This window comes from Rhipicephalus microplus, chromosome 6, assembly GCF_043290135.1.
Source record: "Rhipicephalus microplus isolate Deutch F79 chromosome 6, USDA_Rmic, whole genome shotgun sequence".
NCBI lineage: Eukaryota > Metazoa > Arthropoda > Arachnida > Ixodida > Ixodidae > Rhipicephalus > Rhipicephalus microplus.
Genome location: NC_134705.1, coordinates 141180826 through 141193756, shown reverse-complemented (window position 1 = coordinate 141193756; position 12931 = coordinate 141180826). Strand labels below are relative to the sequence as shown.

Here is a 12931-nt window from a genome sequence, read left to right as displayed (position 1 = left end):
CGGGACGATGACTGTCTGCTGGCCACAAAGGACGCGACAACTCCCGTGCCGCGGTAGGGCTCAATTATGGCGCCTTACAGGAGACCAAGCCAGGCTGCAGGTGGCCGGTACACGTGGAAGGTACACGTACGCGTCCACCGGACAATCAGAATCAGTGGAGGCGACGGCATTGGCGCAGGGGCCAATTGTATTGATGGCCTGTCAGCCCGGCATCACGATAATTTACTCGGAGGCGCTTTTCTACGACCTGGCAACACCCGTCATCGACCATTCCGGGAACCGGTGTGAAAGAAACCCGAGCGACGGCGGAGAACCGATGAGTGGGCAAGAGGCGGTGGGTCTTCGAGGTTGTGGCGAGGAGAGACACATCTGTGCGTTTTGATTGGACTATAAGAGTGGTGCGTTTTGATTGGACTGTAAGAGTGGTTGAATGGGGAGACAGGGGATAAAACCCGGGGTGCAGGGACAGTGAGGAGAAAGAAGAGAAACGAATAAACGTCTCTATATTCAGATGATGTTGGAGCGGTCATTTCCTCAAGGTGCCAGCAGATGAAAAGTTCTCGTCTTCGGCTTCCTTGGCGGCAGCAGCAAATGTCGCGCAACAAGCGAGAGGCGAGTGGAAAGAACCAAACGGAACGTAACTCCATTTTTGGTGCTATCGTGTTGAACCAACCGTGCCACACACAGGATGGCTCGAGAGTGGATTCGGGCGGGAGCGGTGGTTGGTATGCGAGTTCTGCCAACATCGCAGCCTGAATATCATCCGCTTCTTTGGTGAGCACGTCAAATCAGTGGAATGAACGATCCCTGATGCCCGAATCACTCTTTACGCTTGAGATGCCGAAGGGCCCGCGCGGTCATAAAGTACCTTTAAGGACCATATGTATTCTTGGAGGCTTTCACCCTCAACTTGTGTACGGCTGCGAAGTTCATCTTTCATGTGAATGACGTATAGCCGGGATGGGGGAAAGAATTTTGACGCGAAATAGCTGCTCGAAATGGGATCAACTCTGATTGATTTGTGGGATTTAACGTCCCAAAACCACCATATGATTATGAGAGACGCCGTAGTGGAGGGCTCCGGAAATTTTGACCACCTGGGGTTCTTTAACGTGCACCCAAATCTGAGTACACGGGCCTACAACATTTCCGCCTCCATCGGAAATGCAGCCGCCACAGTTGGGGTTTGATCCCGCCACCTGCGGATCAGCAGCCGAGTACCTTAGCTACTAGACCACCGTGGCGGAACTGGGATCAACTCTGGAAAGACTGACCACAATACCAACGTGTGGCAGACCCAAAGAGGGCCATGGGCAGACCGCGTAGCAGAAGGCTGTCATTTGCGAGGGCTTGCGCGTCGGGGTAATCTTGTAACTCTTGCAAAAAGTCGGCAATTGATTTCTTCCCGTGTTTACTTCGTATATAGCCACTGCCAGCGGCAAACGAAAACTGTCGGCGGGTGTAGCCTGGCGTTCTAGCAATGTGGTCAGCTGGTTGACGGTACGAGACGTATCTGGCGAGGACACGTCCCGTTTTACCTTGTCGGGCATTATATCGAACGTTCGGTCCGTAGGGTTTTCCCCTTTGCAAGCTGTAATTCCACCGGAATGCAAAAAAAAACATTGCAATATGCGCAACACATATCCTGTCTGAGATGGACTAACCGGATGGGTGCCTTATGAGTGCGCGACCCACGTTACAGAAGTGAACTCCCACGAAAAGAAGAAGAAAAAAAACTACACGAAAAAAAAACAACGTTGGGTGCCCTCGCCTCTGCTCAGGGGGTCAGCAAGCCGCAATTCACATGACACGAGCCAGCAACAGTGGGAACAATGACCGCTTTTTATTCACGGCTGAAAATAATCTCACCAAGCCTTCCAGGTCGGCACAACACGGCACAAGCGCATGCAATGGCGCCAAAAGCCCAGAACGAACCACCACTGCCTACCCGCGGTCAAGAGGACATAACGGCAGGAACACAAACGAAATTCACATGCAACTCACGGTATAGTCTAAGACGAGCCAGAGACTCACCTTAGCGGAAGCCCCAAACCGGCGCGGCCTTTGCTCTGGAGTACTCACGTAGGGGAAACTCTGGCGCATCGGCTGACCATCATCGAATCTTATAGATCCGCCGCCAAAAAGCCCGCGAGCTCGTCTCGCCTCCCTTGCTATCGACTGGCGTCCTTCTGCCTCGCCCCCAGTGGCTTGCTTCAACGCTGCCGCTCGTAACACGCATGGGCAATGCTACGTGTGTTATCCTGTCGCCTGCTTCTAACCTACGTGCTGCAGATAAGTGCCGATCGGCCCGACAAAATATACACTTTGTTTTAGCTTTTGAGCCTTCTTTCTTTTCTTTCTCTATATCGCTGGCTTTTTCTTTCTATGCCATGCTTTGTGCTCGCCTCTCGTCTCCTCATCATCACCCTCATTTTTGTTTCCTCCCACTCGGCCCAATGCACTATAAAAGGCTGTGTTAGGTCCTGTCCCGCTGCCTGCATAGTCGAGGTGTGACGATGCTTGTCTTTGGATCGGGGATAGATGGATTCGAATTCCACCTCGTTAACAATTCCTTCTTCGCTTTTTATTTCCTTCTCTCTCGGCCCCGTTTTTCTCTCTCTATCTCCGTGTTTGTTCTCTGCATCCCACGCCGGACCAATCGGCACGCGTGCTCTCGGAGTGAACCACAAGAAGAGGAAGACGCAGATAGCGCAGGCCAGTTTCTAATGTCCCGGCCCTGGACGTTCGAGAATGTTCAAATAATTTACGATGCGCAGCTTTCATTGGTGCTCAGTGACTTCTTTCAACATTTCTTTTCCAGAAACGTTTTTCTCTAAACAAAGCTCATTTCACAATGCATAAATGAATCAAAGAGCCGCACGTCACGGAGTGCTACGGCAGGCTATTCTCATATAACTAGCCGAGAAATGTTCTCTGTGCACCCATATACACAATGACACCTCAACAACGTGGGACATTTCCTTCTGTGGGCACTATTTGCACCAGAAATATTCCATCAACTGGGCTGGAGTGGAGGACATTACTTACGACAACAGAACTTCACCGCGTCACAGAAGCGGTCCTTTCTGTTCTGTGGGGACCGTGTGAGAGATGTGGGATTTTTTTACCGATTCTAAATCATCGTTAACCCAGCCGCACTTCACTTGTCATCATTATCTGGTATTTTTTAATAAAATTTGGTGTAACAGAAAAAAACAAGACCTTAAATCTCCACTTATTTTCTTGGTGACGAACTATAAACATATGTAACGTACTGAGTGTGCGATCGCACGGCTCAAAATTCTTGTTCTTCGAGTGCCTTGATCATACTGAGAGTGGATCACTCTTAGGACCTAGGCTGCTGTATACTGTCATCCCTTCAAGCAACAAAGGTGGAGCCAGGAGTAAAAATAATGAAATAGAGGAAACAAGCAAGGAATTTACTAGAAATAAGAGAGGAGTAGAAACGACAAAACAGAAATAAGTAGAAATAAGCGAACAAAAGCATGACAGGAAAAGCTGGAACAGAGAAAAATAAATAAATAAATAAATAAATAAAAAAAGAAAGGAACAAAGAAACAAGGATGGCCACCCAGCTCCGCACTCCCTTCAAGCTTGGCAATATACTCGGGTGAAGCTGCTTTAATTTTTCGTCAGCAATTGCATGCTTCTGTTGTCATTCAAAGCCAACAAGTAGCTAGTCAGCAGGAATACGACGACTCTGTTCCAGTTTATATGATTCGCCATAGCAAAACGCTAACAGAACGCGTGGGTGCGGGGAGGCGCGGAAAGATCCAGGACATATTCTGCGCCAAGTGTCTGGTTATCGCTGTGCGTGACAGAAAAGGCCGCGTTGCATTTCAATGACGTAAGCAGCGTCGACGACGGGCGATTTCGATGGCACTGGAGTTAGGTGTCTGTACGACCGAAGGCATGCTTATTAGAAGCGTTTGATCACCCAGAGATGTATACCACTACCCTGTGTTTTAGGCAGGTAAGCCCTCCTCAAGAAACATAGATACGTGACGATTCTGTACTTAAATATCTGCATATATCGGTAAGCTGGGCAGACTTTACTTGTGCCTTGTCTGTGACAGTCATTCTTCTTTTATATGCAGAGAAATTTGCCGCCTTTTTATGGGACGACGCAAACAAGAAATGACTAGAGCAGCACACTCACCCCCACCAAAGCAACCAAGAACTCTGCGTTTGAATCTTCTTTCCAGTTTAGCCATCTCAGTTTACTTTTTATGCTCCGTTCCTTTCTAGTTCTTTACCCCTTTTCCATATCCCCGTAGAGAAGCATATGAGTGGTTTCTATACACGCGTAAATTCCAGGCTTTCTAATAAAATGCTTTCTCTATGTCTTTCTATTGCTTCGTGATCATGGTAGCGTGGTAGCAGAGACGCGTAATGTCAGTAACAAAAATTACGATATCAGCACTTTTGGACCGGTAAAGGCACTTGTCGTACAATTTATTTTTTTTTAAGTGAACCATTACGTTCACCACACAATGTCGCCAGTGGCGTAGCCAGGGGTGGTACAACACTCTTCCGCGATACGGTGGTGACAGCCGGCAAGTTCCCAAGAACGGATCTCGCATGGTAGAAGGGGCATTATTACTAATAGTAATATTCAGGGTTTTACGTCTGGGAGCGTATGACGATGAGAGACTCCTTGTAGGACGACTCCGAAAATTTCCATCATCTGGTGTTGTTTTGACGTGCACTGACAATGCGCAGTACACGGGTCTCCACTATTCCACCTCCACTGATACGTGACCACCGACGAGTAACCACTGCCCAACACACAGCTGACACAAACTTCAATAGAGTTTATTTACATAAGACCACACACCAACGAGTTCAAAGGAATCGTTATGCCCGCAACATTGAAGGTTATTGAAGAAGTGTGCTTTAATAGTGTTTATAACGTTCTATGGAACACTGGCACTTTGGCCCTTGTTAGCACTTTGTTTCGTACGTAATGTAGATGTGTGAATATAAGTGGTTGTCAGTTGGCTTATATGATGATGACATAAGTTATGCAGGTGTACTTTACGGCTGTTCGGTAGACCTCCGATCTCGTAAATGAACACATGTAGGCCACACAGTGATGATACCTATTAAACTAGTAGAGAGCCCATGTAGACACGGAACATACAATGTATTTACAACTCCGATCGATGCTTGCTTTCTCATTCCGTCTCGGCCGAACATTTTGAGTCTTTGGGCATTTGTTCGCGGCAAAATCTCTCAAGTATTTTCTAGAAGTCCTTGATATTGGTCCGCGTGGCTGGACGCCACGAAGTTTCAGAACTGAACGAGGGAACTCACAAGGTAATACCGGTATCTTAATAAGTGGTATAGAAAAAATTTTTTTTCTTTGCATACGCTCACACAATTTAGACGAGTTTGCTTATGAGTGGTGTGCGCTGAAAGAAGGAATGAGAAAACAGCCTTAAATTATTCCTGTATATACATATTTAAAACATCAAAACATCACCGTCAAGTTAGTAGCTATATAAGGCTACACCTCTGAAATCAAGTTATAACATACTTACCTAAGTGCATTTATTACCAGTGGAAAGCACAGAATATCAATCTACATCTACAGTCTTCCCAATCCAATATATTGATAATGAGTAATTTCGAGAAAATCTTGCAAGCGTAGTAGCAACTACTGATATAGTATACGTCGCACAAGGCATGAAGTTGCACATTTTTGTTGAGGACTTGATTGAGACTAAAATGCACACTGAGTGGAGATTTTCTTGTAAGCATCACACTGCAATTATCCCCCGTTTTTTTTGTTCAACTTAAATATTTTTGGGAACCGAAGAAAAACGCCGACATGATGAATACGCGTTTTGTTTGCTATAGTCGGTCGGCTATCGATGTTTTCCCTTGAGGTTATTTCGGATCTCTTCCCCAAGTTGCCGCAGCGAATATCTCTAGAGAGGCGCATGTTCGAAGCTGGTTAATCGAACTTTTTTGCTTCTCTGAGATGAGTCGCCCTCTCTAACAATCGCCTATCCCAATCCTGGCAGTGAAAAGACGTCGCGACACGATCCTAGCGTTCACACAGTGTGACTCAATGTGGCCCCGAGGAAACTTCACTCTAGCCACGCGGACATGCACTCAACAACTACGGCTTATATGTGGCCACAGCTTGCGTAGTGATCTTGTCAACACGACTTGCGGATAGCCGAAGTAGATTTAGCTGTTTTCTCAACTCTTTAGTGCACCCCGTCAATGTAATGTTCTGAAGACTTTTGTTGAGAGGAACGATAAAGTCATCCACCAGATTTTGTCCAAGTTTGAACTGAAAAAGAAAGAAAAAAAAACGTGAATATGGTGAATGCTGTCTTTGCATGAGAAACTGACAGATGTTTAACATCTCTCAGCCTTAGATATTTATTATTCATGGATTTTGGGCGTAAGCAGGAGCCACTGTCTGAAATCTAGATAGGGCAGGTAGTGTGTGTCGGACATGTTACTATAACATCGCAAATGTATCATAGCACAGAACTCGCTCTACGGTTAGAGGTTATATTTATAGTTTAGTTAGCAAGTTTTCACTCATAATAATCTTAAACGTCATGATGGGTGGCCACGGGCATTGTCGATGGTTTATGAACACTCTGCAGCACTTACAGTTCATCAAGGTTTCTTCAGTCGCATACTTAGGATGCGAGTAAAAAAAGGGACACTTTTACGGTCGTTTGCAACTTTTCAGATAAAAACGTCGGCCATCATAATTTTGCGCCCACAGTAGACAATTATCAATTATCATAACATATCAAGCCCCTTTTTCTAACACTCACGTTAGGCATTCATGGTACTTAGCTGAAAACGGGTGCTTTGTTCTTAAGCTTCCTCATTGAAGCTCTTCGGCGTTACAGCCGCACAGATCTCTTTATTACTTACTATTGAATCTGACTTTTAGTGTGGAAAGTATGACTGTGATAAGTACGTGCCGAGCAACACACGTAATGTGTGAATCAGCGGATAATCTTAGTAACGACTGTTTATCGATGTGTAGTAGTCTCCATACAGGTAAGTCCATGAGCAAGCATTGTCGTGAGGAGGAGACTGTATAACGCTATCGTTCTTGTTTTGTTTACGCTGGATGTTCACCAGGTGTGAACGATGCACAAAGGTCAAACGTGGGCGTGAGGTGCTTTAACAATGTTTATATACAGTGTGCATATGAGTGCGTAAAAGTGTTTCACAGAGTGCGTATATTTCTTTCATAGTGACATGAACAGAGTAGGCGTTCTCAAAACGAGACGTTCTGTACTCTATGTTCCTGTCGCAGTGTCGCGCACACTGTTGAATAAAGTGCGCATGTGTGACCAACGTAGGTTTATGATTGCCACTTTACCCCACAAGACTTATTGAGCACAGTTGCGATGAGAATTTCCTAGTCGTTCAACGACAGAAATACAGAACGTTGGCAGCTGCATCAATCAGCCATTATTTCATAATCAGAACAAGAAATCCGTTCGATTGATGGGGTGTAATATCGCACGAGACATTTTTTTCTCTACATATACGCACTTTTTGAAATAAATTTTTAGTTGTTAGATCAGCGCTCATCATGTTCCCTTCTTTCACATTTTATCAATTTTCATGCTACTCTACGATAAGGATAAGTTCCAACTCGCCCGCTTTTCAGTCCCTAATACATCTTCTACGACAGTGACAGTGTTACAAAAGACAGGTTTCCTATATCGTACCCACAAAACGCCACTATCAAAGTGAGGACAACAAGCACAACAGCGACGTTTTGCATCAATAAAACGAAGGGTTCAAGCTCCCTCTTTCAGCAAGAATTGTTCTAGCGTTATCACTCTCTCTTTCGTTCGGCAAGCTCTTCAATCACAGCGCGACTTGGTTCTCATAATACGTTTCTTCATACGACCGAAGTACAACTTTGACGTCAATACTCTGACAAAAAGTCTTCTCATTCTACATTCTGCCACATTTTTTTCACTAGCGACTCAGGAACTAGCGCCTGTTTGAGTGCTTACGGCATCTACGTCATCGCTGCTTTCAGTGAACTTTGCGAGTGGTGGAAACCTTCCGACCTTGTATCAACAGCACGTGCGCAGGTGCTCTTTTTCTTGAAGCATGATGGAGACGTCGACAGAAAAGCGAAGCAGTGACGTTGCTTTTCTTTTCCTTCAAATTGCTGTTTTGATGCAGTACTTATGGGCACGTTTGTTTATGCAGAATAAACTATTACACATGCTTCTGAATCGTACATGGTTGCAGATCTTGACTAAAAAATACAATCATATTTTACTCATGGACATATTCGTGAACCTCTTTAAGAGGGCACTTATGTCAAAGACAAAATTAACAGAACTTAACGTTAACCGTACGGAATAAAATATTTTGTATCACTGAGAAAACACCTAGTGCAAGTTGAGAGATTGATCGATTGATTGATATGTGTGTAGTTTAACGTCCCCAAACCCCCATACGATTAAGAAAGACGCTGTGGTGGAGGGCTCCGCAAATTTCGACCACCTTTGGTTCTTTAACGTGCACTCAAATCTAAGCACACGGGCCTACAGCATTTTCGCCTCCACCAAAAATGCAGCCGCCGCAGCCGGGATTCAATCCTGTGACTTGCGAGTCAGCAGCCAAGTACCTTAGCCACTAAACCAAAGGCAAGTTAAGAGGGAAAACATAGAACTTAATAGGCGGCGTAATGCAGTACATTTACCGTTTCAGTATGCAGGCTAAAGAAAAGAAGCATTTGCTGTTTGTCCGTTGCCCTTCATGTCTTCTGTTTCGTTAGCGTTGGACCGCCAAAATTTTGTGGTAGATGGGCATAATAGGAACTTTTCGAATAGGTGCCTAAATGTCTTGAAGATACAAAGAAATAATGTCGAGGCCACAGCGGATGCGTGACACTGAAAAAGCGTTTGCGTTTCGCGTTGAAGATGCTGTTTGCCAAATTTAACAGGGGCCCCAAAGCCGGTGAAAACATCCTAACGTAGAACACTCAGGGAAGCACACACTGACGCGACGGCTTTCAGCGTGCACTAAAATTTCGCTTGAAACGTTATAACGCCACCCGCCACGGTGGTGTAGTGGCTTAGGCACTCAGCTGCTGACCCGCAGGTCGCGGAATAGAATCCCAGCTGTAGCGGCTGCATTTTAGGTAGACGCAAAAATGCTGTAGGCCCGTCTGCTCAGATTTGGGGGCACGTGAACGAACCCCAGGTGGCCGAAATTTCTTGAGCCCTCCACTTCGGCGTCTCCCATTATCATACGGTGCTTTTGAGAGGTTAAATCCCAGATATCATTATTACGTAGTAACGCGTCAAGTCCGCAAGCTAGCCGTGTGACTGCTGCTATTGCTCCATCTCAACACATGTAGCGGAGACCGTTGATCTGAAATTCAAAAGTCGATAGCTTGGCTCGCAGATGCAAAAGTGAAATGCTTTGGCTGTGAAAGAACAAAGTCCCTTAAAAAAAAAAACGTCGACTTAGGCAAGGCGCAATCGGTAAGCGCGAAACCATTTAAGAAACTCCACGTTCGTTCCTGCGTGCGCAAACGCTAACACCAGAAAAGCTCTTTGTGGCACCAAGGATTTCGGGTCACTATTATTTAAAGTCCCCCAAACATTCGCTCACAAACAACGCCACCGGTGTCGACGAAGATGTAAACAGTGGAATTCTGCGACATTGTTTCTTTAATGCTATCACTTCATTGGCAGTTAACTAAATTGTCGTGGGGTCGTGACGTGGACGAAGGGAGCAGACTGCAGGTCGAATAATTACGTTTCATTCAAACCGAACTTGTGGCCGCGCAAAAAAACAGTAAGTCAGATTACAGCAAGACACTGGCACTAATAGCGGCGAGCAGAGCATCGGCCGTCGATCAACTGACAAGTGGCCGAGCGCGTCGGGATTTATACACTTGTCATTGAATATTCTAGCTTTATCGCTAGCGGCAACCTAGGTTCCAGAATAATCTGTAATGTTCACGAAGTGGGCATATTCCTAACAAAATGATCTACTGCAGTCCCGAAGCTTCTCCAACAATGTAGGCATGGTTTGTGCTGAGAGTTACTGACAGTAAAACGGGGCGAGAACAAAACTTGAAGCGTGAATGTGGCAATAGGGAGTTTTAGAATAGCTCACTGCAAGCCCTTGCGGTGCGGGCGCTGCCACTGCGCATGCGTCGTAACGCGAGTCGGCGTTCGCGGACCGCACGCAGAAAATCCGAAATTGCGTGCGGCGATCGCGGCCCGCACGTGGCCCGCAAGCGCTGGTTTCGAGGCTACAGTGTAACTGCGATTATGCGTTGCGGTTTGCAGCAGGGCAGACGCTACTCTAAAACTCATATGGCACTCGCTACGCCCGCAACCCCCGCAGCGCTTGCAAACGGTATTATAAAGCTCCCTATTATCCCAAAGTACAAAGATTACTCAGTGAGTGGGCGATTTGCACAATAAACAAGTGAGAAAAAACGTCGAATGTTTGTGAACTTATCGTTTATAGTACACTTACATTCCGCATAGTTTCATGAAGAGTGACAAACGCCGGCTCCAGGCGGTCTAGAACCAACTTGCGGGAGGCATGCACCACCGCTATTGGGCCGTCAGTGCACAGGGCGTCGCCGTAACAGTGTTCTCCGCGGTAGTTCCAGCGGCACGTGAAGGTAAATATCCCTTGCGGATAGCGGGTGAAAACGATGTTCAGCAAGTCCTGGTCCGCAAACGGAATGCGACCATGGAACTCTCGATTCAGTCGCATCACGCGGTTCTCCAGGTCGAAGGCCCGCATTCGTGTGAGGTTCATCATCAGCAACCCAGCATTCAACGCTGCACAAGGAAACAGAAACGAAAGGAAAGTGAATCACTTCCGAACTCAAATGGACCGTTAGTACCTGATAACGTCAGTTCTGGCAACGTGTCTTTGAGTTCCCTTTTACATACGTAGCTAAGGCAGCCAGCTGCTGAGGCTAAGATGCCGATGAGTCAATAATGGTATTATGTGACGTTTCGCTCCACTAAACCATCATACGATTATGAGCCACGTCGTAGTGATAAGGTGTAAAAATTTTGACCATCTGCTGTTTTAAGGCGCCCTGACATTGCACAACACACGGACATCTAGCATGTCACCTCCATCGAAATGTGACAGCCACGGTCGGGATTGAAACCGCACAACATCGTGAGTTATTAGCTGCTTTATTGTGAAATCGAAGTACTCAGGCTTATTAGAGTATATTAACTTGAGCTGTTTGACGTTCAGTTAGCTCACAAGGTCTTTTACGCACGCTGTTGCTTTCACGAAGACATGTAGAACTCTAAATGCAGTGACCGACAGTGCGGTATGTGAGGTATGTGGCACCGACGAAAGCATCGATCATCTGCCATGCCATTGCCCTCAATTCGCGTCTGAGACTAAAATATTCTGACGCGTTGCAGTGACTGAACGATCAGCGACTATCCATGCAGGTGCTGCTGGAGCGCCGTCTTTGTCTTTTGTCAGCTCACAAGGCTGTCATTGCTATCTTTCGCTTTCTGAGTACTACGGGCTTATGTGAACAGCTTTGACTTTTGTATAATGCCACCGATGCATACACGTCGGGCCATTTACTGACTATTTTTTCGTCTCTTTCCGTTTTCTCTCACCTCACCGTTATACTGCTCTTTACTATTACCGCAGCGCAGTGAAGCCAAACCGGCATGTTCCTGGTTAAAGACCCTGCTTTCTTCTTCTTGTCTTCCACATATGGCACACACGCATTGGAGAAAATTGGCTGAATAGAAAGATAATTCCTCCCATAACTACAGTTTTTATTCTTAGGTGCACTGTGTAATGATTGTATTTAGTGTCTGATTTAAAGTTTCAATTACTTGTAATTAAACATGCTATGCCTTCTATATATCTTGTCCCTCCTTATCCTCATCGAGACATCAGCTGTGAGTAATAAGCATGCACTATATATCAACGCTCAACGTTTACTAATGAACAGGCGTATTTCGATAGAAAACTCTTTACTAATTAATTTTATTTTACTATGACCATATCAATATCTTTAACGAGTACCTAACACTATCGACCTTCATGGGCCTGCACTGAGCGCTTACACGTGTTGTCTGTGTGTTAATTGTACTAATATAGAAATACACACGTTGGTATGTTCTGACATTGAGCGAATATGGTGGCAGGAACAGTGTATAGAGCATACAGCCAGCCTCTGAGCTCCCTCTTCATTATTAGGACCCCTTCATATATTTTCGTAAGAAAAACGCAAGTTTACATGAACGTTGTATTCAGCATTCTGGATGCTATGACCAGCGCCTCCCCCCCCCTTTTTTTTACTCCGCTAGTGCCCACAGGTGGTCAAAAGTCACGCTGCTCCATCGAATGCTTCAAACTGTCCGCAAGAGCTGAGGACCGGAAGTAAGCAAACATGCAGAGTGCAGCGATCACGGCCGGCGAGTGAGAACAACAGCAAAAAACACGCATGCGGAGGAGCACATAGCCACGTTATAAGATAAATGAACTGTACTAAAGCGCTAAGCACGTGTGACGTTCTTCCACGAGAAAAAATAAGCCCATTCCATGCTGTGAAAGCCGTCATCTCCTTCTGATATTGTCTTCGCCCATGTGCGCTGTTCTATGATGGCCTGCCAACTCGCCCAGATAATTATTTTGCTGGAGCTGTAAGCGAGATCACTGGCATTATTGTCATCATCATCACTACTGTTCATCATCATCATCATCACCATCATCAATGCGTTTAAGTTATTTGTTTATTTACTCTCTCATCTAGCCAAGTGATTTGCGTGCCGCCGCTGCCGCTGCTGCTACTACTACTGTGATACTGCAACTACTACTACTACCACTACTATTGCGACTAATAATATTACTACAACTACTACATCGCTTCTGC

General features: G+C 45.8%; 1 protein-coding gene across 3 annotated transcripts in view; it reads right to left on the bottom strand.

Annotated features, from left to right (window-relative positions):
* Positions 1-4815: 4815 nt before the first annotated feature.
* LOC119167290 (glucoside xylosyltransferase 1-like) overlaps positions 4816-12931 on the bottom strand; it is a 31299-nt gene continuing 23183 nt past the window's right edge. For all 3 annotated transcript variants that reach the window (XM_075866750.1, XM_075866751.1, XM_075866749.1), the window contains exons 6-7: positions 10534-10847; positions 4816-6325 (exon numbers count right to left, since the gene is read on the bottom strand). In XM_075866750.1, coding sequence (XP_075722865.1) covers positions 6149-6325; positions 10534-10847 — 491 coding nt within the window. In that variant the 3' untranslated portion in view covers positions 4816-6148. The remainder of the gene's footprint in view (positions 6326-10533; positions 10848-12931) is intronic.